Source organism: Pseudomassariella vexata (assembly GCF_002105095.1).
Source record: "Pseudomassariella vexata strain CBS 129021 chromosome Unknown BCR38scaffold_4, whole genome shotgun sequence".
In the NCBI taxonomy this organism is placed as follows: Eukaryota; Fungi; Ascomycota; class Sordariomycetes; order Amphisphaeriales; family Pseudomassariaceae; genus Pseudomassariella; species Pseudomassariella vexata.
The window spans coordinates 19305-46192 of record NW_024467959.1 but is presented as its reverse complement, the minus strand read 5'-3'; the positions used below and the strand labels follow the sequence as shown (position 1 = coordinate 46192).

At 50.8% G+C, this 26888-nt stretch overlaps 10 protein-coding genes and 1 non-coding gene across 11 annotated transcripts; 6 read left to right on the top strand and 5 right to left on the bottom strand.

Annotated features, from left to right (window-relative positions):
- Window positions 1-136: 136 nt before the first annotated feature.
- BCR38DRAFT_455878 (quinone oxidoreductase) lies at window positions 137-1524 on the top strand (the record flags this gene model as incomplete). Its single annotated transcript, XM_040861847.1, has 4 exons — window positions 137-169; window positions 234-341; window positions 529-1188; window positions 1297-1524. The coding sequence occupies 4 exons, from the start codon at window positions 137-139 to the stop codon at window positions 1522-1524; spliced, it is 1029 nt and encodes a 342-aa protein (XP_040717604.1).
- An 83-nt stretch (window positions 1525-1607) lies between these two features.
- On the bottom strand, window positions 1608-3864 carry BCR38DRAFT_148814 (WD40-repeat-containing domain protein). The gene is made up of 2 exons (XM_040853699.1): window positions 2972-3864; window positions 1608-2906 (listed from the first exon to the last, which is right to left on the bottom strand). Exons 1-2 carry the CDS (start codon window positions 3746-3748, stop codon window positions 1770-1772), a joined length of 1914 nt encoding a protein of 637 aa, XP_040717603.1. The 5' UTR covers window positions 3749-3864; the 3' UTR covers window positions 1608-1769.
- A 1303-nt stretch (window positions 3865-5167) lies between these two features.
- Window positions 5168-6379, top strand: BCR38DRAFT_337925 (uncharacterized protein; the record flags this gene model as incomplete). Its single annotated transcript, XM_040855570.1, has 1 exon — window positions 5168-6379. The coding sequence occupies one exon, from the start codon at window positions 5168-5170 to the stop codon at window positions 6377-6379; it is 1212 nt and encodes a 403-aa protein (XP_040717602.1).
- Window positions 6380-6492: 113 nt separating this feature from the next.
- On the top strand, window positions 6493-7113 carry BCR38DRAFT_148783 (uncharacterized protein). Its single transcript, XM_040853697.1, has one exon. It carries the CDS (start codon window positions 6605-6607, stop codon window positions 6947-6949), a length of 345 nt encoding a protein of 114 aa, XP_040717601.1. The 5' UTR covers window positions 6493-6604; the 3' UTR covers window positions 6950-7113.
- A 373-nt stretch (window positions 7114-7486) lies between these two features.
- Window positions 7487-8391, bottom strand: BCR38DRAFT_148791 (uncharacterized protein). The gene has a single exon (XM_040853698.1). The coding sequence runs from the start codon at window positions 8096-8098 to the stop codon at window positions 7529-7531; it is 570 nt and encodes a 189-aa protein (XP_040717600.1). The 5' UTR covers window positions 8099-8391; the 3' UTR covers window positions 7487-7528.
- Window positions 8392-11544: 3153 nt separating this feature from the next.
- On the bottom strand, window positions 11545-13093 carry BCR38DRAFT_425416 (uncharacterized protein). Its single transcript, XM_040859717.1, has 2 exons — window positions 12498-13093; window positions 11545-12441 (listed from the first exon to the last, which is right to left on the bottom strand). Exons 1-2 carry the CDS (start codon window positions 12742-12744, stop codon window positions 11654-11656), a joined length of 1035 nt encoding a protein of 344 aa, XP_040717599.1. The 5' UTR covers window positions 12745-13093; the 3' UTR covers window positions 11545-11653.
- A 691-nt stretch (window positions 13094-13784) lies between these two features.
- Window positions 13785-14657, top strand: BCR38DRAFT_406998 (uncharacterized protein; the record flags this gene model as incomplete). The annotated part of the gene is made up of 1 exon (XM_040858121.1): window positions 13785-14657. The coding sequence occupies one exon, from the start codon at window positions 13785-13787 to the stop codon at window positions 14655-14657; it is 873 nt and encodes a 290-aa protein (XP_040717598.1).
- Window positions 14658-14720: 63 nt separating this feature from the next.
- On the bottom strand, window positions 14721-16342 carry BCR38DRAFT_337365 (uncharacterized protein; the record flags this gene model as incomplete). The annotated part of the gene is made up of 4 exons (XM_040855531.1): window positions 14721-15301; window positions 15356-15721; window positions 15776-16143; window positions 16203-16342. The coding sequence occupies 4 exons, from the start codon at window positions 16340-16342 to the stop codon at window positions 14721-14723; spliced, it is 1455 nt and encodes a 484-aa protein (XP_040717597.1).
- Window positions 16343-19402: 3060 nt separating this feature from the next.
- BCR38DRAFT_387196 (glycoside hydrolase) lies at window positions 19403-20211 on the top strand (the record flags this gene model as incomplete). The annotated part of the gene is made up of 3 exons (XM_040857498.1): window positions 19403-19467; window positions 19516-19993; window positions 20052-20211. The coding sequence occupies exons 1-3, from the start codon at window positions 19416-19418 to the stop codon at window positions 20209-20211; spliced, it is 690 nt and encodes a 229-aa protein (XP_040717596.1). The 5' UTR covers window positions 19403-19415.
- A 1998-nt stretch (window positions 20212-22209) lies between these two features.
- Window positions 22210-22312, top strand: BCR38DRAFT_t145. The gene has a single exon. It is a non-coding gene; the product is annotated as a tRNA-Thr (tRNA).
- Window positions 22313-23562: 1250 nt separating this feature from the next.
- Window positions 23563-25308, bottom strand: BCR38DRAFT_364067 (uncharacterized protein). Its single transcript, XM_040857211.1, has 3 exons — window positions 24996-25308; window positions 24535-24932; window positions 23563-24482 (listed from the first exon to the last, which is right to left on the bottom strand). The coding sequence occupies exons 1-3, from the start codon at window positions 25159-25161 to the stop codon at window positions 24012-24014; spliced, it is 1035 nt and encodes a 344-aa protein (XP_040717595.1). The 5' UTR covers window positions 25162-25308; the 3' UTR covers window positions 23563-24011.
- Between the last annotated feature and the right edge of the window lie 1580 nt (window positions 25309-26888).

Genomic DNA, 26888 nt, shown 5'->3' with positions numbered 1-26888 from the left:
TGAAATAAGTTTTCGTATTTTATGAGCCTTGAAGATATCGGCGACGATTTAAGATGTTTGATACCGTAGCCAAGTCGAAGACAACTAAAGGCTTGTACAATTCGGTTCTCTACGTTGGAATAGGATCTCGATCAAGATGAAAGCAGTGGTGGTTGATCGCTATGTGGAGGTTCGTGGCGACAATAATGTTGAGGAGCGGGTTATCTCTTTTGCAAGCGCTGACTCGAACTCAGAACTATGGTGAACTCCGTGTATCGGAAGTCGCTAAACCGAAGGCCAAAGACGACGAGATCCTCATCCAAGTCAAGGCAGCTGGAGTAAACTTTGTGGACACACTATATGTATATCTACCTCTCCTTCCTCGGTAGTCATCACATGAGTGAAGAATGCGTCGGGAAAGTAATTGGCAATGTTCTTGCTGTTCAACTGGCGCCGAATCAAACGCAGTGGCCTATATTGTGTTTGCCTTGATCGGTCCACGTCTGGATATTTCCATATCATTAACTCAACCTTTACTAACCCCACCAGGCCCGTGGCCTCCACCAAAACAACCGCCGCCACATCAAACCTCCTTTCACCCTCGGCCTCGAATTCGCCGGCCTCGTTCTCTCCTCTCCCACCACCAGCCCCTTCCGTCCCGGTGATGGAGTGTTCGGCGCATATGCCGGCTCCTACTCCGAGTACATCGTCCTCCCGTCTTCCTACCCTGTTTATCGCGTTCCGCCCAGCTGGTCCTACGCCGAAGCCGCGGGCATTGCGGCAACGCTGCCCGTTTCGTACGGCGCGCTGTCTCTACCTGGCGTGCTGAAGCCAGGCTCCACGGTCTTGGTGCATGCCGCTGCCGGCGGTCTCGGGTTAGCCGCGGTGCAAATCTGCTCCGCGCTGGGTTACCGCGTGTTTGGCACCGCTGGCTCGGCGGCCAAGTGCCGGTTAGCTGGATTTTTTGGCGCCGAGGCCTGTATTGACTACGAGGCCGACCCCAGATGGTGGGACCGCGTCGTTTCGCTGACAGACGGCAACGGGGTTGATGTAGTATTCGATAGTGTAGGCCTGGTGGAGCAGAGTATCAAGTGTTTAGCGCATCGAGGCCGCGCCTTGGTGGTTGGTTTCGCGGGCCGTAACAGGGAGAATCTGGAGAAAGTAGCGATGAATCGGGTATTATTAAAACAGGCTAGTCTGATCGGCTATGTAAGTTGTCTCCTCCCATCTCTCCAACTCCTATCCCCCAAGGCCCGACCATAGCAGGTTCGGCCCAGAGTGACGGTGCAAATCGCATCTCTAACAAACATTTTCCAGCGATTTGGCGAGACCGGCCGTCGATATCCCCATGAAACGACCATCATCTGGGAGGCACTCCTGCCTCTGATTAAGAGTGGAAGGATCAAGCCGGCCGTTTATGACCGAGAGTACCGGGATCTCGGCAGTGTTCCTCGGGCATTGGAGCATGTCGCCTCGAGAAAGGTGTGGGGCAAAGCTGTCATCTTGATCGATGATGATGCAAGCAGACAACGCGCAAGTCTATGAAATCGAAGACCATGTATTCTGGCGGCGCATGCGGCAACAGCAGCATCGCGGTAACCTCGGCCAATAGGTGAACCCAGAGTAATTACCATCACTTCCCACTTGATTCCAGGGATAACTCTGTGACGCTAGTGGTAATAACTCTGGGTTCAATCCAACGGTGCACGATTCTTCTTCTGTTTTCTCGTGTCGTGTCTCATTGGCCCCCTTGTTATGATGGTTCGTTTCCCTCCAGCTTGTTGCTACGTCTAAGCCATCTTGACACCATAAATGCCCCTTCCACCGCCAACACCAAGCCACTCCCCAGCATCACCATTTGCTGTAGTCCAGCTCAGGTTGTGGACTTCATAGTCGCACTGCCAGGCAGCGACTGGTGTGAGATGTTTGTCGGGGCCGGTGTTAGCAGCTGGGGAAGGCGAGCTCATTGGAGGGTTCGTCAAATCCCAGATCAAGACCTGGCTGTCATCTCCGCCCGAAGCAAGGGTTCCTCTCTTATTCGGTGACCACTCGATACTGCTTACGGCTGCTGAGTGACCTCGCAGCTCGAGAAGGGCCTGGCCGGGCTGTCTTACGTCAAGGATTCGAACCACGTTCGAATCTTGCGCAAATGTGGCTAGCAGGTGGGCATCATGAGGAGAAGCAGCCAGCCTCATCAATGGAGGCGCATTCGACATTGTCTGCTGGGCGAGGGTAGGGCTTATCCTGCCACCGTTCGCATCTGGGCAACGGTCAGCGGTTTTCTTGTCAGAACGAGACGCATAATTACCTCGATCGTCCTTGGCAGTAGGCTCATAGATGATAGTGCTGTGTTCCAAGCTGCGCAGATCGAACATACGGACACTACCGTCCTGTCCACAACTCACAAATACATCCACACTGTTGGCACAGAAACGGACGTCGTAAACCTCCTTGTCGTGAGCTATGAGCTGGGTCTTCGCGGTCAGGGAAGGAATGTCCCAGATAGTACATGTCGTATCAATGGACGAAGTGATTATTAGACTCGGGGATACGGTGTTCCAGTCCAAAGAGGTCAAAGGAGCGGTATGGTCCGGAGTCTTGGAGTTTGATAGCAGCGCTAAAGGAGTCAACTTGCTGCGAGAGTGACCAGGGTCGTTGTTACCAAGGCTGCCGAATTTATCCTTTATTCTGTTGGTGTACGAGCCCCCTTGGTCGGCTGGTAACGACCACAGACGCAGGTGGTCGCCGCTAGTAGCCAGCAAATCAGTAGTCTGCTTCTGGGAAGAAGGTGGCTCCCACAGCAGGCGAGTAACCGGGTAGGAGTGCGTCGCTTCGGCAATCCTGTTGAATTCCAGGCAGAATTTTGATGAGCCCGGAGTGTACATTTCGGTAGGGGTGTTCACGATCTGCGTATCAAGGATCTGGATCTATAGGAGATAAGATGTCAGAAACGTTGGCCCCGCGGCGCGTTGGGGGCGCAAATATTACTCACGAAGTTGTGGCCGTCCTCCAGGTAGCTTCCGATGGCTATCTTGCCTGCTCCGTTTCCCTGAGAGGGCCATTTGCACCAGTCGAAAGAGTACATGGCCCAGGGGGCAATGTAGCTGCTGGGCATAGGCGAGGGGTGTGCATCAGAGCCGAAGCCAGCGGCATTCCCTTCACTCAGGCTCGAGTCAGCGCGCGGCCGGATGTCTGCGAGCCCCAATGGCGTGTTGGACACATTCCGTTGGGAGCCTGGAGCTCCATATTTGTCCTGGGAAGATAGCTGCGACGAGGGTCCTGCGAGCGACATTCCAGGTGTCGTAGGTGTGTATGAGCTGTAGGTTGTGTTGGATTGTTCATATGGTGCTGTGGGACTCGACCGAGAATAGCTATGCGATAAGCTCAAAGCAGGTGGTTTCGAGGAGGGCGACGTATACTCGCTCGGCGAGTGTTGCATTGTTCCGGACATCGTGGGTAGCGTGGGAGCCGTGTTGGCGCTCATTGCTGCTGGTCGTCCACCTAGCGCTCCTACTCCCGGTTGTAGGACATTCGGCACCGCGGAGTTGCCCTGATGGTAAGCGGGAGTCGCAGGTTGCGAGGCAGTTGCAGGCTGTTCCAGCTTGATGTGGGGATTCGCTGGCGCCGTGGTGAAGTCGCGAGGGGATAACTGAGCCTGGTGGCTGTGGCTCATTGTCGGCGAAATGTGCAGTTCGTCGCTCTGATGCTGGGAGCCGTAGGTCGCAGTCCGTCGCGGGGCTACAGCCCCGTACGGTTGTGATTGATTCATGCCTGCTTTCCCAACTCACAGCAGGATCGCTGCCACAATGTCGGAAATCTTTAATGTGGTCGTTGGAGTTTGCACGCAGACAGTTGGAGGCAAGTAGTCGACAATGTCTAAAGGGGTGGCATTCGATTTCTTCTGGCGGCTGGAGACGTCGCAAAAGCTGCCGCGGGTTATGGCAAGCCTGCTGGGGTTATGCCGGCAACTGCAGTCCAAAAGTTGGAGAAACTATTGGCGCCTAGGTGGGATAAACTCGGATAACTTCGTTGCTCGAGATAATGCTATGAAGACTTCTGCTAGAATATCCTCGTCGATCGTGGATAGCAATCCGAGGAGAAGACAGTCGTCGGGATTGCAGGAATTGCAGTTCTTTGCGCCTGGTTGTCGGGGTTTCGCTGCGTGAGATCGACAAGTTGGGCAGCAAGTCAAGTTCAGTTTTCGCGTTTGTCTTGGTGATTGGGGTTGCAACGGCCCAGAGGATTGGCAAGCTTGAAAAGCACCGAAAAGCTTCCCAAGAAACCAGGTGAATCCTAGGCAAAAGAGAGAAAAATATGAGGCAGATAGAGGGCCAGGGAATTTGACAAGTGATGTTGGTTGACCCAAATGTTTTTGGACAGCAAAAAGCCATTCATTCCTAATACTTGCTACGCAGGGCAATTTGAGAGGGACTTGGAATAATACAGTACGGCGCAGCGGCCAGCCTCTCAATGCAGGCGCTTCAGGACGAATGTCTCACTTCGAACCTTATTACAACAGTGCTAAGTTATGAATCCAGACCTCAGACTGCAGATGCCCTAGAGATGCGAGATTGACAGCTTGCAATGCAGCCGGTACGTGAGCACAATAGTCAACTGCTGCTGTTCTGGTCTGATGCTGCCATCAATTCAACTAAAGTCTTGGTCAACTTGCTTAAGATTCGCCTCGGTAGCTGGAAGTTCTGACGCACACAAGCTCGCTCAGGAGCCTGGCAGCTGGCAGACCTCAAAAGTGACCCCACTCTCAGTAATTACTTCCACTGATGGTTACGCACTCTAACTTGTAATAGATGGTCGAACAACAACCCACCATCAATCGTATGCATATACTACCCAAGCTGTACTCATCCCTTAAATCAAGACTTGCAAGTTGAGAACAGTTAGCCTACCAAAATTCCAGGAGAATCTGTTTGATCTGGAACTCAGCGCTTGAATGCGATAAGCGACCAAAGGACTGCCTGAACATCGTCGGCCACCTTTGTCCCCGCTTCTGCCGAGGCGAAACCACCCTGTTCAACAGCTTTAGATGAGGCAACTTCAACTGGTTCGGATTCACCTTCCCTGAAAACCCCCCCTGTATCCCCGTAACTGGCAAACAGAACGTATAAAAAGTATTCTCCTGCTTTCACATTAACTTTTGCACCAAATCTGCCGACGGAGTCCGTCCACCATGGAAGAAAACAACTTGCCATCACTACTGCTCCTTCCACCCCCGCCGCACCCTTCCGATCGAGTGGCTTTGAGCGCAGCTTATCGCCCGTCACTCAAGTCCGCCATCGCAAAGCTGAAGGACCAGAATTCTCCAAGCGGCGCCCTTCTGATTGTTGCCGTAGCTTCGCCCGTCTTGTCTGGGAGGTCTCAGAGACAAAAATCGTTGTCATGGACACAAGTCCAGTCGATTCTGGCTGGCATTTACAGCATCGTCTCAGTGATATGCGCGCAGCTTGGGGTGGCCACTGATGCCGGTGCAGGACGTGACTCTGTGGATGTTCGAGTTGTGCTCGTCGACCACGACCTGACCAGAAAGCCTACTTCTGATTCCAAACCGGCAATTGCATCGAACAACACAGTTGTCGTGGATCTGGTCACCTTTGTGTCTGCCTATCATCCATGGAAGTACGTCTTTGGTGTTGGCAATGAGGCTGGGCATCAGCTTCTCTCCACGTACTTGAAGATGTTCGAAGGCAAGCAACCGCTGAGACAGGACCAAATTGTGGTCGTAGAAGGGGGCCTTACTCTAAATGTGGAAGCATCAAACCCTACTCAGCCACCTCAAATCACAGGCCACGATGTAGTTTGCTTGGGTGGGACCTTCGATCATCTTCACCCTGGCCACAAACTTCTCCTCACAGCAGCTGCATTGCTACTCAGCATCCCAGCAGAAGGAACGGCAAAACCCTGTGTTCTCATCATCGGTATTACTGGGGACGAACTGCTGAAGAACAAAAAGTACGCTGAATACGTACAACCTTGGGAGGACCGAGCTCTCAACGTCATCAAATTCCTTTCGTCCATGGTTGAGCTCCAGAAGGATGGATGGAAAGATGGTCTGGAACCCAAGCTAGCGAAGAAAGATGGTGAGATTACTGCATCTTTTCGGGCTGACACAATATCAATCCAGTGCGTCAAGATTCAAGACGCCTTTGGCCCTACTATCACCGAGGAGAACATCGGCGCACTTGTTGTTTCAGGTGAGACGAGATCAGGCGGTGGTGCGGTCAACGATCGCAGAAGGGAGCTGGGTTGGAAGCCGCTCGAGATGTTTGAAGTGGATGTGCTCGATGCCGAGGAAATCGCAGACATGCCAACAAAGACCGAGAACTTTGCTTCAAAGATTAGCAGCACTGCAATCCGCAAACGAAAGGCCGAGGCATGTTTGTAAGGTGACAGGCGCCTTTCGTGGTCGAGGCAGTGAGGGACTCGAAGACAAATCGCATAGCCCACGCAAGGGAGTCATACGAAATATGTATCGAACCCCACCTAGTCTACTTTCGTCCTTTAGAGGATCAAGCACACCACTTGCATGACTGGAGTCTAAATATCTTGGAAATATGGAACCCTTACCCAGCCTTACCCAGGACCACGACTTGCCATACCAGAACACGGCATGGAATATGACGTAGATAAACTCACGACCACATCGATTTCACACACCGACCTGACCTCAGGACCTTCCCCGGATCGCCAACTGCCCCTCCCCTGCTATGTCTCCATAATGGGCATCCGCAGCCCTGGCGATGCAGCGCTTCTGAGTCGTCGGGACGCCATCGTCACCCGGGGCACCGACGATCTTGAAGATACTGACTTGTGGGTGCTTCTGGAGCATGGTGTATCGGGTCTAACGGTGTTAGACATAAACCCAAGTGACGCGACCGTCAATCCAGGAGACGGCGTTTCCCGGCGCTACGATCCGAATCACCGCCTTAACATCCTGGGATTTTTGGTGCGTTAATTCTCGAATCGGCCAAGATAAGAGGAAGTATGAGCACACTGCTTTGATCTGTCATTGCTAGCTGTATTCCACGTTGATGAGTGGAATCAATTCATTATGGGTTAGCAGCGGCTGGATGAGCCTAGCACAACATCAGAGCCAGCAGTATATATAGCTTTGAGTTCACCGCCACGATCTTCAAGGACAGACCTTGATTCGAAAGTGCAAGGAATGCGTCCCTCAGCGGAACTCAAACGGTAGGACTGATATCGCGGTAGATAGAGAGCAGACTCTTTCTATTCTCGGACGTGATTGGTTTCCTGTTCGACTACTGGCGACAGAAAACATATGATGCACAATCGAACACAGGGACACAAGTACGCTCGTCAGCCAAGTCTACCTACAGATTGTACGCTCCACAACTCAGTCTGCGTCACACAATTGACAACCCTCGTCTTGTACCTGGCCACTAACCACGAAAATATGCGGTTGTATTCTTTTTCCGAGCCTGACTGAAACTAAACAACATGCGATTGCCTCCAGCTAGCTCTTCGTGGAACCCAACCATATATTACCACGTCTCCACTCGTGACGAACATATTACTCCTTAGTAACCTTGTCCGGGCCACCACCAGCGCCCGCCTCGACACCACCAAAGCCGGGTACCTTGTAGCCACCAGCCACGAAGGTTCCCTTGCGTTTTCTGTGGGTGAACTTGGCCGAGATGAAAAGCTGAGTAAGACTGGTCGAGACGAGGAGGATGCCAAAAAGAATGCCGAGCCAGCTACCGTCTCCGCGGCCGGCAGCGATGAAGTTGAGAATCAAGAGAATGCCCCAGAAGAGGGTCTTGATGCTGGAGGTGACGAGCAAGAAGACCGGGTTCAGCTTGCGCTTGGAGTAAAAGATGCACTCGACGATGTCGATGACGACGGTGAAGATGCAGAAGACGAGGAGCACGGCGCCAGTCGCGGCCGCGTACTTGGTGAGATCGTCAGCGCTGTAGCCTAGGTAGCTGTAGTTGGAGTCGATCTGGTCTTTGTTGCGGGAGATGTAGCCGGCTGTGACGAGCAGAAGGCATGCGACGATGCCGTAGATGCCTGCGCAAAGGACTTGAATCACCCAGCAGGGCACTAATTGGCGCTTGTTCCAGATTCCCTCAAAGGTCTGCATCTTGGGCAAGTACGAGCTCAACGTGTTATGCAAATGCGATTGAATCGATTTTTCCGATTGATTGATAAGAGGTTTGATGTTTGGTGGGAAAGTGTTGGAAAGACGCGTCTTCTTTCCGACGAGAGGTTGAGGATTAACGTGTTGGCTGGAATCAAGATAAACAGTACTCCAGCAACATCAGAACCGGCAGCACTTGGGAGGCAGCGGCCGCTAATAAATAAAAACGCGACAGACGATATGCTCCCCAGCCGTGGCTGAGCAGTTTTTTGGTAACTTTTAGAATTCATTACGAGCAATCCTTCCCTGTTTGACTGGATCACAGCGCAGTTTAGTGGTCGTAACCGCGCCGCATCAGCCGTAAGCCAGCCTCCTGGCCCAGACCCAGACAGTAATCGTCTGCCGGGTTATCAGGCTGCAACTTCGTGACCGATGTTCGTATTGTAGATTTCCTCTAGTCGTCACATTCTTGTGTCACACTTGTCTATATTCACCGGTAATGTTTCCAGCGATTTAAAGATGCGATCACCGTCGGGATACCGTTGCTTGCAACTGCAAACCTAAACCTAGCCGACTTTGAGGGATTCCGGGGGGAGTATCCTGTCCAAAAATAGACTCTCAATTCTCTTTCTTCCCTCCCCCCACCCAGAAAAAAGAATCCCTGCTGGAATGATAGATGACAATCGCAAATCCAGACATCGTTACGTTGCCGTGCTATAGAAGGTTCAAAGCGTTGACGCCAGCAGAGGGCATGAAGACAGGATCCATATCTATTATTGTCTTACCGTCAGACCAAAGGCGCTTAATGGCTGGTCAAATGCAAGCATTACTTGCCAGGCTTGGGCGTTAAGTATAGATTGGCCCAGCTTTTAATGTGGGCGAACACAGGGGCTAGTGGTTACCAAAGCCGTAGGGCTGTGGAGTGGAGGTTGAATGATATCATGAAGATACATTGGTGGCAATAAATTTGCTAGCCTGCTAGGTACCGCCAAGCCCAAAAGGAATAAGAGGCTGCCCGCTGCTTTCACTAGTTACTGCTATATCCACAACAACAACAACAACAACAACAAGAAGAGTGAGTATACCAATGGATAGTTAAAAAGCAGCAATACATCGTACCGCTTTTCAGACTTAGAGGCTTTGCGGTACCTGACAGGGTACTGCATGTGCGGTAGAAACATTTTTCAGAATCTGCAAGCCGTTGTTCAGAATTGAATTCCTACTTCCACCGTGGTTCATGTTAGATCGTGCTTACACAAAGCCACCCGTTCCTGAAGTACGACATGATGCGTTAAACGACAACACACACATAGTGAATAGCACGTATTAAGTTAATGTCAACCATCGAAACTCACCACACGATTCGTGAATAGTCTCCCCCAATCAGCTCGTAGATCAAAGTTGCTTGCCAGCACCGGGAGGCGTGCTGTCACTGCGTATCGCCCCGCCAGGCGGCATTGGGCGATTGTACGGGCTGGCGATTTAATCGGCGGCAGAGGATGTAATAGTTATTGCCGAGCTGCTCGCCGAATATAAAGCCGGAGTCTGCGGAGAATGTGGCTCCCCATGGGCCTTGTAAGAGCGGTTAGTGCCGACGTTCTGTGGTTATTAACATGACGATAGAATTTGGGCCTCTATAAGTACGTACTATTAGCTTTAGGGAAGTGTTGTTGAAGATAATAGTAGGTATTAAGGAGCGATACTAGATTACACGAGTATTAACTTACGCTTATATGCCCTAATATCATCGTAGACCCTTCGAAAAATATTATATACGATGGATACGAGAAATTAATATACCTTCTAAGAGGAGGTACTTTAAACGATATTAAATGCGGTTCTGTACTACGTATACAGGACCTACTTCATCGAGAATATAATAATCATATTACTCATTTTGGGCTTTCTGTTGCAGCAATTTAGCTCTCTTTTCTAGATATTCGTCCGTTCCTCACAGTTCTGCCACGTATAATATACTCTTTCCTGGCTATAGCCATGGCATCAAGGCGAACTATTGACCAACTGGTTTCCACTCTTTTTTTAATCTGCCATAGTGAATTTGCTTATGCGGAACGACAGAATAACTAACCCACGGACCACGCCTTGTCTGACCAAGATCAGATCTTGTGTGGGACGGTGCCTACCAAACTGTAACTAGCCCAAGTCTTCGTGGCCCAGTCCAATGTGCAACCGGAAATGATTGTGTACCAAGAAGGCTCGAATAAGATCAAAGGGGGTGGGGAAATTTCTCCTGACGATATCGGAGTGTTTTTCCTTTACCAAGAATTATGTTCAAGCGACTGACCTACACATCTAGATGCCTGACAAGCGCGTAACAGCTCCTTAGGGCGAGCCGCCTCGCTTGTTCCGTTCCAAAACCAAGCGGTACCCGCCCAAGCTTTCTGGAGGAATCCAAACTTTTCTTGTGTAGAAATTTTCATCATTTGCACGCGAGGTGGTGTTGAACAAGGTAACTGTTCAGACTTGAATGTCGAATCAGAGCAGCTGGTTGCCGAAGCGCCGGAAGGGGGAGCCGGTAGGTGTAATGACTAATGACAATTGTACTGAACTCATTTTCGATCCAGAAAGTGTAACACTGTAGTGCTACTTGGGAGTTATTAGCATGCAAACCCGAAGAGGATACCAAGGATGATGTCGGTGTTAGTATCGAGCCCGATCAAGACCACGACACAGTTATTTTTCACCACATGAAAAGCGTAGTTCTGATGAGATGAGCGATATAAAAGTAGAAGATAGTAATGTCATCTTGAATTTATTAGGTCAGTCTGAGGAGGACTCGAAAGGTGGCCAGGCTGATTTGCAAGTTCCATAATAGATCCTTGACAGGTTCCCAGACTGTTCCTCAGGCATCGCAGCAGTCTGTTGCAATAGTTCCACCGGCCAGCCATCTTCACAGGTCTAGAATTTTCACCAAATTCCCTCAAAATATTGGTGCTCATAGGCGGGACCAGATCCTCCTGAGGACCATGGACGAAAGACAAAAGGAAGACAGTTCGTTAGAGCAATGTACCTTGTGGCACACTTTTGTTGCTTACCAAGTTTCGGAATGCATGTAGAGGAAACTCGACTGAGGAAACATCAAAAGGCCAACCCGGAATGATGCTGCTTTCGAGGAGCTTCATACAGGAGTTGGAACTGGCATCGTGCCGTGGCGGGTTGCTTCTCGGGCATCGGCATGATTGTTCTGGATTGGGACGAAGTGTACTCTTGCCATTGCGTAATTGGCCGTGTTTGCGTATTGTGATAGAGCCGATGGAGGTGATACATGACATTTGGTACGCCGTGGATTTACTTCCGTTGCTTAGCCAGACGTGGGACCTAAGGACCTAAGTCAAGCCTGTCCAGAGAAACGCAAGCACGTCACGATGATAGGCTGTGGTATGATCAACGAGTCTTCGTGCTGGCCCGTCCTTACGGACTTGACATCATTTCAAAAAGTGTAATAATTCACATTAAAAAGTTGCTAAGGGTATCTTTTGTTGTACAACCGACCACATTTGAACCGAATGCCGTCCATCCCTTTTCCAAATTCCGATATTAGCGACCGGCCATATGTAAATCCCGATCATGAAGCATCTGCCACTTGTTATGAGCGGCATTGATATGGTCCCTTAAGTTCTCAACCGTTTCATATTCCTCCGTCTTTCCGCTCGATATGCACAGGACGCACCCGAATCCGCCTTGAAAATGTGACTTCCCCAAGAACCTTGGCGTCAACTGAAAGCCATCCTTCACCATCGTTGCCTGTCTGTCTTCCGTCTTGTGACCCCGCCATTCGTAATCGCAGCGGATACATTTCCTTTCCCGCGGCACGGACATCCTCAGATCAACCTGGCGCTTCATTGCTTCTGGACAGAAGATGCTGAAGACGCTGTTCTTGGGACGGGGCCCGAACTCGGACGTACATGTGGATTGCAAGTCGTCGGGAATGAACTTTGGTGTCGGTGGAGGGGAAGGGGGCTCGGTTTTAAAGGGGGATTTGCTGGAGCTCGCTGTGTGGCATGTCGTCTGGGCATCATGGTCCACTGGCGTACGTGCATCTCGATCACCACCGACTGAGGGAAGCACATCCGCATCGGAAAGCGGAGGAGGGGTTGGGGTACTTTGTTGTCTCGTGGGCAACTTTCGAGGTACGAGACGGCCAATGGCCGCTCGTTGATATTGCTTAGTCAGCGCAGTCAACGACGATATGCGCACTGCCTCGGAGACCCTGATGGCCTCGAACAGCTCCAAGGGTTGATTGCGAGCCTCTATGGCGTCTTGCAGGATTCTAACGCGTGATTCCAATTGCTCGAGGTTCGCTCGAAGCAATGCGCGACATTGTTCTGAGAATACTCGTCAGGACGGATCTGTCAGCGGAGCGACACGAATGACTTGTTACCATCACCGAGAGAAAAGCCAGTGCCAAGCATTTCGGCCTTGATATCGAACATCTCGCGAATCTTGAGACCCGAAGTACTGAGCGAAGTGCTCAGCGCACAGCTTCCTGTTCCCGGTAGCTTGCCCTCGTGTGTGCGATAATGATTCTGCTGCCATCTCCTCTGTTGCCATTTGGTGTAGAGCTCCAAACCCCAGTAGTAAGTGGACACCAGTGCCTGGACAAGACCACCAACCGTGTCGAGGTCCATGTGGAAGCCCTCAGCTTGATGCGGGCTTCGACATCAGGCACCTAGGGTTCTCAATTGAAAAAAGAAGCTTTGCTCGGCTAAGCGCCAGACGGTAGCAACGTGAAGCCGACGAAGGTCCGGAGAAGGTGACAAGTGGACGCACGATTACAAGACGGAAAAGTATTGATCGGCATGGCAAGTCGAGAAAGGCAGGAAGAGGTAGTCAGACAAGAGAGTGAGACATCTGCTGCACCAAGACATGCCCATGTTAATTCATTCTGGGCACTGATCTGCTCGCCCGCCCATTCGAGGTCGCAATACCCAGGTGCCGCTCATCAGCAGATCTTACTGCAACCGAGCGGCATTAGCGAGACGACGGAGAGCAAAGATGTAAGGTATGCCGGAAGGTGGGGTCCTCGGAGTTCCCAATGCTCATCCCTCCCATTTGTGAGAATCTGTGACGAGTCAAACTCGGAGATGTGGTGACAGATAAATTAGGACGTTGAAAACTTCATTAGTTTGAGAGTACCTGTTTGGAACACGGTCATTGACTACGATCATTGACTAGAACAAAGCAAACTCAACTATGTACTCGTACGTGCACAAACGTCAAATCAAAATGGACAGGATCCCGGGCGCTTGAGAAAAGGATATGCATCCAGCAGCCTGCCTCCGCAGCCCCTGCGATAACTCAGCAGGGACGATCTCGCGTGACTTTATGGTAAAACGATCGCAACGGCGAACGGCGACAAGTGCTGACTTGGCTTCTAGTCTACAATTGATGCAACTGATCAGTCGGCTTCGAAATTCATGCAAATCGTCAATGAAATCAAGAATCTCTCGAGATGAATATGCCACGGCTTCTGCGAACGTCTTGTGACCGCTGCCATTCGCACAAGCTGAAGTGTCCCAAACAACCCGGCAATTCAATCTGCACCCGATGCATGAAGGCTGGCGCACATTGTATCTTCAGCCCAGCTTGACCTGGTGCGAGACGAGCTTTGGCTACACCCAGCTACGAGACGGATATCCCTTTTCCGATCCCTTCAGATGATATCGGCATGCAACTAGGCTGGCCATCTTTTGATTTTGGCGCCTCCTTAAGCACACCGGCCGTGGTCCCTCTTCAACCTTCACCGGACCAAGTTGACATCGCCGCCGACCCTAATCCAGCACCCGAGGATCCCAGAGCCTTTTGTGTTCATCAGCTCACTATACTGGCAGCCGGCATTGATGAGGTCTACTTATCCATTTCGGCCTTTGCAATGATCCACATTTCTAAGCATTGCCCCATCGAAGAGTTCGCTGCCCAGTACGCGGAGAAGTACAACCAGCAGCGATACCTTGAGCAGCTTTTCACCCACGCGCAGGGTTTAGTAGACCTGTATCCACGCGTGCTGGGATTTGTGTTTAAGGAGCAGGACCGAGAACAATGCCAGGACCCCGACTGCGTCCACCGTGAAGGCATGCCCGCTCCACTGGATGGCATATTCAACGAGATGAGCCGCCCAAAAATGCACATCGACGAATATTTGTTCAATCTTCTCGTCTGTGCTCACACCCGACTTACCGAAGTCCTCGGCAATCTCATTACCCACGTGAAGTCGTGCGCCAAAGTCGCATTGGCCTCGCCCGACTACTTGAAGGAGCCCGAACTGTGCATCCCCAAGTTGAGGGTGGGCAGTTTCGTTGCCTCGACTCAGGCCTCTTCTTCGATGCAGGCCGTCCTCTTAGTTCACATGGCATTTCTTCTGGTTGATTGGGCTAAACAGCTTCATACTAGAGTCACGGAAACACCTGACCTGGGAGGCTCTAGCAAGGACAGACAGGTACTAAGGTTGCGGTGCGAGGTCTTGATTGAAAGAGCGGAGTCCGAAGTGAATGGCTTGAAGAAAATCAGGGACGCTCTGACCACGTTGGGATTCATGAAATGAAGTCAACGTATTGGCATGATGACTGCCTAGCATCGACCCAATTGGTACGGATAGTCTCCTTCATCATTGCAAATACACGACCAAAGCTTCGCTAGCCTTCAGAGTGAACGTGGCCTGCCCACCTGCCACCGTCGCCGTTTCATACATTTCGGTACCGGTGATGGTGCAATCACCATCCACGAAAGCTTGCCCCCCGAATGTAGGCAACTGGCCTTGATCCTGTCTCGACATTGCACTGGCGGCAGTCAATCTCTTTGCGCGGACTGAGTTGCCGGTTATTCCTTCCAGGACGAAAGCCTGGCTCGAACGAGTACCACTCCCGCTGAAGTAATCCGAGTTATACAGCAAGGCTCTCAAGGGAGCACGACTGGCATCGAATGATACATATGCGGCATAGTTTGTCTTTCCATCATCAAGCGCCGTAAGGTACGAGCCTTTGGCGAGAAAGGCTGTTGCTGCGTAGCCTCCATAGTATGGTGCGCCCATGCTGTAACGACCCCAGAAGCAGTACTGGCAGTTCCCAACTGTTCCGTGGTGGAAGTATGTTCGCGATATATTGCTATATGTTGTGCGGAGTACATAGTCCATCGTCCAAAGGGCTGCGCCAAAAGTTGGCGATACACTGGCGGCACCACCTCCAGAGACTGTCGAGTGTCAATATCTGGCTTCGAACGGATCCTCAATGCGACTCAACTTACCAGAGTTCGTCTCTCCAAACACGTACGGCTTGCCCTGCCTCAAAGCAGCGGCGATATCCCCGTCAAACTTGTGCAGATTCGTCGAAATGCCGGAATGGCTCATCAATGAAGTAACCGTGCCGCCTGGATAGTTGTGGTGCGCATAAGTTTTGACGTATTGTTTGACGGTTGTATTCTGCGTTGCGATCAGCTCTGCAGCGCCCCACGTCAGTGGACTTCCGCTGGCATCATTCGAGTTTCCCGCTTGAATGATAGGCATCCTGTCCACTGCTGAGCCGATTGATACGGCCCAGTTGTTTTGCGACGCAGCATCGGTAGTGGGGGACCACCCGCCAGAGGTGATGGGATGTCCAGCGCTGGCGTAGTCTTCACAAAATCAGCAAGCTGGAGTCGAGCGTTCTCGCAATGGGGACGACGGACACTCGGGCTCGTTTCCCAACTCGATTGCCAGCAGATTGCTCATCTGCGACACCGCTACCTTGGCTGCTGAAATGGTGTTGGCGATGTTGTTCTTTCCCCTATTGAGGCCGACGACAACGCTGCCCTGGTAGTTGGCAGCCAGTGTCATGAAGCTTGGCCCGAAAGTCAACGTCGAGGGTGCGTCGGCAGCATTGGCGACGGTGTACACGACAAAGGCAGAGGTGCTTGGGTCATATTGTGCTCGGTCTTGGGTAGTGCCACCGATTCGGATGGGCGGCCACACCCCGGTGAGGTCTTTCCAGTTAGCGAGGCATTGGTTCGTGGATGAGACATTGGTGAAATATGACGGAAAGGCGAAAAACTCGAATCTGTGACGAAATTTCAGTCGCTCTAAGAGCTTTCGTGTTCAATTGTGGCCAAAACTCACGATATTCCCACTGGTGCTGGGTCTAGAGGCGCATATTTGTAACCTCCCGCACCAGCTGCATTTGGGACGATGAACGTCACGGCATTGACTGCCTTTATTATGGCAGCGAACAGTACCAAAAGAGAGCAATTTCGAAACATCTTTCCCAGTACCAAAGATTCGAAGCCGAAACGGTGTGCGTACTTAAGTGATTACGATCATTGTTAGCGGCAGAGGCTCATTCCATTTAACCATTAACAAATACAACCGGCCGGATCCTCCGCTGCCGTAAAAGGCCTTGTTCAGAACCCTAGAACCCCATTCGGCGCAATACAGCATCGATGCGACTCTGCAGTCTCGCCCAGAAACTTGGACTTATATATATTGAAATTACCCAGATTTTCGTAATAGGTGGTGGCGCTGACGCCGGAGCTGGAGAAGCTATCGTGACCACTTGCAACAACGGGTCGGGACGGCTCCCCCGATTTGAGTTTACAGGGGTATCTCGCCGGAGGACAGGGTTCCCGGCGGAATTATGGGAGGATCCGCTGTTGATACTCTAGCATGCTAATTTCAAGCACCACAAATAAATACTAGCTTGCGAAAGACCCTCTAATCAACCGAATACCTTCAGATCTCCCATAAATGTGGGTGTCAAGGGACAAATCATATTCATATACTACTCAGTTCTGCGTTTCTGCGGGCAGAATCAATTCTAGGACTGCGATTAAGTCTTTACCCTGGGGCCATCATCACTATGGTAAACGTCTCGGATGAGGGATCACAATACGGTAGGTTCTAGATGTTACCTGGCACAAGGTGACGTAACTGGACTTGAGGGTGTGGATAAGCGGTACAATGGGAACCATTGCATTGACGCCGCAAGCCTGGACTGGAAGCACTGGGATCTCATTATGCAGAAGGTCTTGTTCCGGCCGTGGGCCCTCAGAATTGCCGGCATTGTCCTCCCTGAAAGCCAAGAGCATAGGTTATTTGTACGACTTCTTTGTGCTATAGCGGCTCTGCTAGTGACCACAAAGCGCGCCTTGTTCCCAGCCGACTTTGTTAGTAGAGACTTCCATGCTTCCTTGACCCCTCAGTCCAGCGGCGCCCAATGCAACTGTTATTATTCGTTTGTCTTTCCTTTCATCAAGAACATTGCTAGCCTTTTCAATGAAGTATTTTGGCGGTGGACGTTTACAGTCACGACACGGTGGGAAGAAACAGGACAGGACCACTCTGGTGAGACCTCCTCGTCCATATCGGAGCGATGGATCTATTTCGCCAAGGTTGGCGTGCAGGAAATGGGAAGGTATTGGGAATTGGGATAACAGGACTTATGTTAGTGAGGGATCCCACGGCATGTCGAGTTGCAACTCGACGTCGCTGCCTCCATACAAACGGAACATGCGTGCGCGTCAGGGCGAGGACTCCGCAGAACGCAACGAAACGTCGGCGCCAGTGTATACGCCTCGCAGCGAAGATATGGGCAAGAATGATCCTCCATCGCGCTACAAATGCGAAGATACATCGGACAGCTGCGTATGCTACCGTGGATCTTCCGAATACACTATCTCCTGTAGTGAAGGCAGCGCTGAAAACATCGAAGACGGCTACGACAGTGACGATGAAGACATTGCGAACGGCGTCCCAACGGTGTTCAGCAAAGCACGGGGATCTGCTATAACTACCGAGTGCCTCAAGGATATCGACGACAGACTAATAGAAGTCACCGACAACCTGTTCAATCTAGCCCGGGAACGCGAGCACTGGTGCGAATTCCACGCCTACCACATGATCGAGTCGAACTTTTCCCTTCAGTCTTCAGGGCACCAAATCAAGAGCAACCCAGATGACAGCAACAACGACGACGACGAATTTTGGAAGCCGCCGCGACCCCGTGCAAGCGCAGCAGACTGGCTCACGCGTTACAACACGGAGATGAAGCTTTACGGGCTGGAGTACCAGGTGCTGGAGCTGGCCCAGGAGGTGATCAGGGTGTCGATGGAGACGATCAACACGACACACGTGAAACATAAGCAGCTGGACTGGCGAGTTAGTGTAGATGAGCGGTCGGGGACGGAGGTCAGGGTCTGGGATATTGATGGGGAGTTGTTGGGGACGTTTGATAAAAAGACGCATCGGTTGATGGGATTGATAGAGCATGTTAACAAGATATTCATAAGTCGTTGGTAGTATAAAAGCAATTTCCGGGATGTTAAAGTATGATATTCGTGTGCTTGTGAATAGGGGCTGGGAATAGATCTGATGATATCGTGGTCTCATGGCCTCGTTACGCCCCTAAACTATCGTTGTGGCACCAGTGTGTCCAGTCGTAACATCTACGGGATTCCATGAGTTGATATGTTATAAGAATATTCGGGCTGGAGATACTATGGTGCTATGAACTTTTATGGACGTCGAACCACACAGTTCTCTCTTACTTTGGCCTTGCTGAAAAGACTCATCTGTGCGAAAACAGCACAAAGCATTTAGATGAAAATGCACATTTATGATGGTTCCCATCATGCCTGCCGGGAAAGCACAGTGAATTAAGCTATTTATAGCTTTGAACCACTGATATAACAGGATATCGGGTTCACTGCTAACTTGGTTATGCATGATATGAGTGCATGAGCATCATATATCCAGGAGTGAACATCTCGCGCGTCAAGTGGTTGATATCAAAAGTGCCGTTTCGTGCGTCTCTACCGAAACTAATGGCAGTATCTCCTAATGAAATACCGGTAATCGCACATAATATATGGTTTGGTGGACCATCACCTTGTCTGTACTGGAACACAGCCTTTCAGCCGGCCGTTTCCTGCCGTAAACACTTCCACGTGCCCGTGATCATACTTCTGACACTACTACCTCAAATCATGTGAATGGATCATGAAGTTCCAGGATGGAACACGATTAATTTAGACTAATGCGCTGTAATTCGCCAAATGGTATACACGTTGCGTGCGAATTTAACCACTGGGCTTATCCGCTCGGAAGGCTAACTACCGCAATCCAAAGACATTACAGCAATACTATCCATGGTTATGGTTGCAGTACCACATAGAAGCTTCTTCGTCTTGGTTCGGCAGTAAGTGCCGGATCATCAGGAGACGCACATATATCATGATGCACAACGCTCCCGATGGTTATGTTCTGGATAGTCCAGCCAAGACTTTGAACGGCTCTTCCGCTTTTTCTCACCACACACGTAATCAGTTCAAACTCAGAATGAAGACACTCACCACCTTGCTGGCGTTGGTGTCAGCCGTGCAGGCCCACTGTAAGATCTTGATCATGCCCTCCATTAACTCACAGCTGACCCTCCAAGACACCTTCCCGGCCTTCGTAGCCGACGGTGCCGCCACAGGGAAATGGCAATACGTCCGCAAAACAACCAACTTCCAATCCAATGGCCCCGTGACCGACGTCTCGTCCTCCCAAATCCGGTGCTACCAACTGGCTGCGGGCAGCGAAGGCGCCCAAACCATGTCGGTCGCCGCTGGGTCCACCGTGGGCTTCACAGCCGATGCCTCTGTCTCACACCCAGGCACGCTGCAGTTCTATATGGCCAAGGTGCCCGCGGGCCAGACGGCGGCCGACTGGGACGGCGATGGCGCCGTCTGGTTCAAGATCTTCTCGCAGGGGCCTAATATTGCGGCGGGGGGACTGACTTGGCCCAGCCAGGGCGCGAAGCAGGTCACAGCTAAGATTCCGCAGTGTTTGGCTCCTGGGGATTATCTGTTGAGGGTGGAGCATATTGCGTTGCATTCGGCTAGTGCGCCCGGGGGTGCCCAGTTTTATATCTCGTACGTGATATAGCCTTTTATTCTTTTCTTATGTAATTGCTGACTGACAAACTGTTAGATGCGCGCAACTTACTGTTACTGGGAGTGGAACCAAGACATTCTCAGGTGTCTCTTTCCCTGGAGCTTACAGCGCTACGGACCCCGGCATTATGTTGAATATATACTACCCTGTTCCTACGTCGTATACTGCCCCTGGGCCCGCGGTTGTCACTTGCTAGATTACTTGGGATACAGGAACAACGAGATTTGGGAAGAGTGGGTACCGTGCTGTTTTGCGACTGGACCAATTAATTCTTGTCATATGAAACTTGACCCGAGGCTTTCTCGAATTAATCATGTTGCCACTAAGTGTTTTATCATTAGTGATTTCGCTCTGGTTGTTGAAACCTCTGATATTCTTTTTCGTTCCAGCTTATATAGCCACTCCTTTCAGTGATTCTCACAAGATCACACCCTTGGCAAGATACTACTATTTTAAATGTGGATGACGGGCTCCTTTGTTACACATCCAGTGACATATGACGATAATGAATCCCTTCTATTATAAAGGGTGCAGTTAGTCAATATCCGGGTATGCGTCTGACAACTCTTCAGCCGCCATTATGCGTCCCGCATCCATCCTCACCGTGTTCCGAAATATTCTGGGATATCACTGTCCGTACTCTTTCGGCTAGCAGGTCAAAAATGTTGGGAGAACGACGGCTGCACCGTCAAACAAGTGTGATATCGCCTCCCTACAACCCCTTCAAACAACCAGCAAAGAGAAATGTCGTACGCAGCGTTGAACTTCTTCAGACTGAGCTCATACAGGAGGTGGCGCGCTCCCTTATGCGAGACACCGTATAAGAGGTAGCAGACACCTTGAACGTGATGAGCAACCCTTATATGGAGGGAATGCTCCTTGACATCGTCTGGATTCGCGATGGTCCACAGGCATTGGTGCAGTGAACAAGTGAGGGTCGATTTGCACGATGTGGCATTGGGGTATTGGGGTTTCCGGGCAAGGGATAGTTAACACCGCAGTGCCCGAGCCCGAGGGTATCCCAATCATCCCATAGGGGCCTGCTCTTTGAAGCCGTTCGGCAAAGTTGAACCAGCGTGGGAGTATGTGGCTCCCTAGAGAGGCTGCGTCAGTGCTTGCGACGAGAGAGCGAAGCCATAAAGCTGCTCTCATATCCTGACATCCCAATCCACGTGGTTCTCCATGATCAAGGCATAGGTGAGATTTGCCCGGAAGAACTGTTGGACGGCATTCGTATGCCCGCGCCAGGATACTATCAATGGGTCTCGTTTCTCACCAGGGGCTATTGGAATGACCCGATCCGGAAGGGTACTGCCCACGACACCATCGATTAATTCAATCTCAAGTCTACTAATTGCGGTGGCCAATACGGTGCTATGACGACGACCTGTTCGTGATGGCAGACCAATCACGAATATCTTTTGGAACTGTATTCCTGTCAGTCATCACAGCAAGTGTGATCCCTGAGAAAAGTTTCCTTACGCCTACAGCAGAGCCTCCCATTCCATTGAAATAAGGTGACGTGGATTGAGTGTCATGGTCTGCGTGGGTACAAAGGAACGACAATATCAACTCGCCAATGTATACAAATGATATCACACTTGAAGTTCGATGCGGTAAAGTTATGAACATTTAAGGGAGCGCAAGGAGCGGGCGACCTAGGATCATGCTATGGTGTCGAGTATAAATCACCCTGGTATAAGTAATTAATTCATCTGGACGATGCTGATGTGCCCGTCTTTGTCAGGTTTGGCGCCACTTCTCGTTCGACCTCGATTTCGATATTCACTTCGACTTCAACATTAGTGACGACTGCATCCACTATCGTGTCTATACTTAAAAAAGCGGTTCATCTATCGAAACAGCCACACCACAACCATCTGGAACACAAGCTGCGATTGGCGTTGGCGTTTGTATTGCTGCCCTGTCCATCATTGCTTGCGCAATCCTGGTTTTCAGGCATTGTAGGAGGAAGAAAAGCCAGCAAAGCCAGTGGAATTGAAAAGCAGCAATTCTTACCGTGTATCTGTAGTTGGAGGAGCACCGCCTGAAATGTACCCAGAGCATAAAAGCACAGCCGATATTGGAGGGCCTCGGTCATACGGGTCTATTTGGGGACCAGGGAAAACACACTGGGGTTCCTTACGTTGACCGTACGCAGCGCACTCAGGAGTGAATAGTTTTATTTATGCCAGTCGGCTGGTGTAGTTGGTCACTTCGCTGGTAGATAAGTCCCGATTTGAGCCTCGCCCACTTGGGTCGGTGACGAGTCGCGGGTTCGAATCCCGCAGCTGACACACAAGGGGGTTTAGTCAACCCTTACGGCGCGCTGCCCACCTTGTTGACTTCGCCTACCTAGCGATAATAGGGAGATTGGTGCAGTTTAGGATTACGAGCATCCTAGCCAGTCGACCGTCAAGCACTACGTCGGCGGAATATAACTCGACAGCCGGTCCAGAATTCGAATCGTTAATCCGACCCCTTATCGGACCCCCTCTCGCCGCGATTCTTGCGAGCGTCTAGACCACGTTACGGTCTATCCACTTGAGCGTATGGTTGAGATGTATACGCTCGACGAGAACCCCAATTAGCAGATACTACGACTTGTCGCGACAAAAAAAATAGTCGAGCATCTTCTGCACATCAGCAGCATCCCACCCCTGAGGACGAATTTAAGTGCCACATTACCACACTTATCGGTAGTTCAGGCAGGGGTTGTAGCACAGACTTAGGGAGGGACAGGAGGTTTAGTAGTCATTTGGCTACAAGTTTACCTGTATAACCGCCCGACGCGGCTTAAGGGCCCGCTATATCATCTATAGCCCCTTAAGGGAGTACTTGTAGAGGTACCGAGGGTTAACACCTACGGCGTATTTAATATTATTTATTTATTTATGCCAGGTCTTCATCCCGGGGAATCGTCAGATCAAAGTTGGATAATTTCTCGTGGGTATTGTGATATTTGAACTTCCGGACGATTAGCATCGCCAGTGGTAGCCCACATATATGAACGTAGACTTGCAAAGGTTTTAGACTATACTACGATGTAGAGTCGTTTTGGGACAAACCTGTAGCCAGCTAATTTATATTTCTACCGGTACAAATTGCATATCTCTTTGCGTCTCTAATGTCCCTCTCAAGTCAACACCAAACTGAATCTCCCATGAAATTTCCTAGATGATACGTCATGCCAGGCAGCGAGGGAAGCCTTGTGCCCCAGGCTTACAATACTGCCTAGAAGCTGAATGATGGTAGGTTTTCCCTGTAAACCCATTATTAATGATGGCCCACATGGCCTTGATTGCCTTCTTGCCACCAAAGTAGCCATGCCAGGAGAAGAACTTATGCTGGAGACCGATCCGGATTTGGCAAGTTCTTTGTCCTGAATTTAGCTGCGCGGAGTTTCAACCTCTGTAACAATTACACATATACAGCGCTAACTTTTCTGAAGACCTACCCAATCAGGAAATTCTGCTGACGTCAACTAATGCAACCCATATGGAACAGAGCGACGGATCACAGATTCACAACAGTCTTCATGTCAGGATGGGAATTCCCCCTCGATGCAGAAATCGCAACCTTGGAATGGTTGGTTCGTCACCTGTTGGGCAAATACGTCAAGTAAGGCAGGGTGAATGTTTTGACATGTATCGATGTAAGTCGTCCGAGCCTGGCATCCAGAGGCATTCCAAGCCGGTGACATGGTGCCGGCAGCCTTACAAAATCCAAAGAGCTTTGCAGAACACTTCCAATACTATCCAAATCAACGCTAGCCTGGACTGAATAGTGGTGAGCCCAACGTTGTCATCCAGGCCTGGGACGAAACATATAACGCAACAAACAGTGAGAAATGCGGCAGCGGGCAGAATCATTACCTTTCTTTTCACTATACACCGCCTAAACAGCGTGGCAATGGCCCTGGTTGCGTTACCACCAATATGATACAATCCCTCCCAGTTTCCCCGCCCCAACCGCTCCTGTAAGCAGAGACACCCCTCAAGCTGCGGCCTCGGGCACAAAGGCATATCTCGGCATGAGTGCCAATCTCTCCTCGGGACTCACTTCATCCTCGTATATCATCTTCACATTCTTGTCCTTGTCCTTCTTAGACTTTTTCTCGCCCACTGGCTCCTCAGCCGGCGCCTCAGCCACAGGCTCTGGCTTCTTGGGCGGCTTGATGCCCGCTTCTGCCATTCGGATGATCTCGTCGATGTCGTCGCCTTGCCGTGCTGCGCCTGCGACCAGCTCATCCACCGTTGACGCCACTGGCGCGTACCCAGGGAATCCAGGCTGGCCAGGACGTGGCGGAAGCCCAGGCGGCGCTGCAAGATTGCTTCCTGGCCGTTGCGGTAAGCTGGATGGCGGGTAGTTGAAGCCGCCTTGGGGATATTGCGGGGGAGGGGTGAAGGCCGGAGCACCTTGTGGGTAACCAGGGTACTGGGCGCCAGGCGGTGGGAAGGGTGAGTTCTGCAGAGGTTAGTTTCTTTTTCTGCATGAACATGAAAGATACACGACATACAAACGCGCCAGGGGATGCGCTCTGCCCCGGACTGTGACCATCTGGAATGCCGACAGGAGGTGTGTGGTTCAGGGCACCGCCATTCGCCGTCTTCTGCGCGGCTACTCGCGCCCGGTGCTCTGCTAATCGTTTCTTAATCTCTTCTGGGGTCTCAATCCTCAACTTCTTCGCGGGACCCTTGGAGCTCTGTCCAGGCGGGGGGTTGCCAGTCGCGGCGTATCGCTCGGCCTGGGCCTGGTAGAATGTCTGGATGATGCGCTGGTTGTGTTGTTGTACCACGTCCTCAGGAACACCCTCCATACCGAAGATCTCCACCTCGAGGCCTTGACGATTCGGAAGCGCATTTTCGACTGACGTGAGCGACTCCTTGTGTACCTGGTTCATATGCACAGATAGACCTGTTGTTGGAGATTGTCAGCGCGGCTTTACGATGGATTTAATGCGTAGAAGTAGACACATACCTCCAGCCGTGTTCAATCGCCTCCCGCATCGGTCGCACTTGAAATGCTTGGCCTTCTGATGCGAGATCAGAAGCTTCAGATCCTCGAAATCTCTCTCGCAATAGTAGCACCATGGCCGCGCGAGGAGATCCTCGACGTCGGGGTGGCCACGCTTCTTCTTCCCCATGATGCGCAATTGGTCGTTGAAGGTTGGATGCGATACTTCGAGGGACGTGAAACAGAATCGGACGCGATTGCTAGCAAGGGAGCGAGGGATGACGTGTGCGACACCAATTGTTCTTTGCCGGAAGGGAGCTTCGAGGTTGACAAAACGGAAAATCCACTTGCAGCAACAATTGAGCAGTCGCAGCTTGGAGGTTCAGCTTTGTCTTGGCAAGAGAAGGGGCCATAGCGTGTGGCTGGTGAATACCAAGTTCCTCCAGCCAACACTGCACACAATCCATAATACCATTCCAACTTCGCCATGTTGAAAGCTCCCCAATTGAACAAGTCTGGGGTCTGAACGAACTGGCATGGATTTCAGCACCCATGACTGCCGAGAAATCGACGCATTCGAATTTCCAACGCCCAGTCCAGCGATCTGCATGTGTGAGCTGAGGGCTTAGCTAGGCCATGCACATAAACAGCCTATGCATCTAACCGATACCTGTAGGAGTAGCTGACAATGGAGCATGTGTCACGCAGTCGGTTTACACAGGATTGCGCGTTATACAAAGAATGTATGGAATTTTGTGAGTGAGATCTGTCGATGTAAATTGGTGGCGAGACTATAGTTCATGATATCACAATAGGCATAACCTCCATTCCAGTGAGTACAAGGGGTGGTGTTAAGAAAGGTAACGGAAAGGTGGGAAAGGAGAAGCAGCCAGCTATTGATGTGAGATTGTCTGAACATGGGGGAAATGACGTGTCCTAGCTCTATTTATCGTCACTGTCGGAGCTTCCAAAAAGGGGCCAGAAAATAAATGCTGTCTTGCACGTGCCGCCTCTGGCAATGGATGAAGAGATCGGAAAGGGGCGGGCAGTCGTGGTTGCGTTGAATTAGCTTCTGGTTGAGAGTTTCGGAGCTAAAGTGACCGAATAAAGACGGTTGGTTACACATTTAGAAGTCTATGATTCAAATACTGGCTCATATGAACTTTGAAGATAATAGACGACAGCTAGAGAGGGAAGCGGCAACTCTTCCTCCTAAATCTGGCTCTCAGGCTTTAGACATGGGGTTCAAGACAATAAATGCGTTTCTATAACACGTATGTCTATTCGATTTGGGTTTTTATGGACTAGATCCCGTTATTCAGTAATTGAAGGAATGCCGTTGAGTCGTTCCAATCGAGATGCCACGGATGAAAGCATGACAATGATCACAATTCTTCCACTTTCTCGGGATGTCCTATGGAATACACTAGACGATAATCTCATTTTCTCAACGTCTTCAACACCAGATGTTTATTTCACCACGTCATATTTCCTCCCAATGAATATGGCATCTTAAGCCCATGGGAGGCAAGATAATCTTCGCACAGGATGCCTCCTGAAAAGCTGCAAACCCAAAACTCGAACTCCCTCGACAGAACGCCTCGGAATTTATCTCAAATGATCACTAAGATGTGAAGATTCATGGGAACTAGAGACTCTTACCCTCAAAGGGGCATCCTCAAGATGCCTTGCCTCATACTTGTCCAATTTGACCTCCTTTCCCTCCTCGCTCGACTTCGCTGGTGGTTTTGGACCCATAACATCCGCATTGTCGAGCTGGTCGAAATCAGGCTGATTATCGTCCGACTGGTCGTCATTCGACCGGCGACGATCGGGCATCGAAGTACGATACAGATTGACCTCGGACTCGAAAACCTCCTACAGGAGGATAGCCTTCGCTCTCAGAGCTGGCATTGC

What these genes read in the sequence shown, in the direction of transcription:
- BCR38DRAFT_364067 (XM_040857211.1), bottom strand. Translation starts at nt 25,161, where the DNA reads ATGGGGAAGAAGAAGCGTGGCCACCCCGACGTCGAGGATCTCCTCGCG. An exon ending in GCGATTGAACACGGCTGGAG is followed by an intron (nt 24,933 to 24,995) that starts GTATGTGTCTAC and finishes CTCCAACAACAG; the next exon opens with GTCTATCTGTGCATATGAAC. An exon ending in GCGCATCCCCTGGCGCGTTT is followed by an intron (nt 24,483 to 24,534) that starts GTATGTCGTGTA and finishes TAACCTCTGCAG; the next exon opens with AACTCACCCTTCCCACCGCC.
- BCR38DRAFT_425416 (XM_040859717.1), bottom strand. Translation starts at nt 12,744, where the DNA reads ATGGACCTCGACACGGTTGGTGGTCTTGTCCAGGCACTGGTGTCCACT. An exon ending in TGGCTTTTCTCTCGGTGATG is followed by an intron (nt 12,442 to 12,497) that starts GTAACAAGTCAT and finishes GAGTATTCTCAG; the next exon opens with AACAATGTCGCGCATTGCTT.
- BCR38DRAFT_148814 (XM_040853699.1), bottom strand. Translation starts at nt 3,748, where the DNA reads ATGAATCAATCACAACCGTACGGGGCTGTAGCCCCGCGACGGACTGCG. An exon ending in TGGAGGACGGCCACAACTTC is followed by an intron (nt 2,907 to 2,971) that starts GTGAGTAATATT and finishes TATCTCCTATAG; the next exon opens with ATCCAGATCCTTGATACGCA.
- BCR38DRAFT_148783 (XM_040853697.1), top strand. Translation starts at nt 6,605, where the DNA reads ATGGAATATGACGTAGATAAACTCACGACCACATCGATTTCACACACC.
- BCR38DRAFT_148791 (XM_040853698.1), bottom strand. Translation starts at nt 8,098, where the DNA reads ATGCAGACCTTTGAGGGAATCTGGAACAAGCGCCAATTAGTGCCCTGC.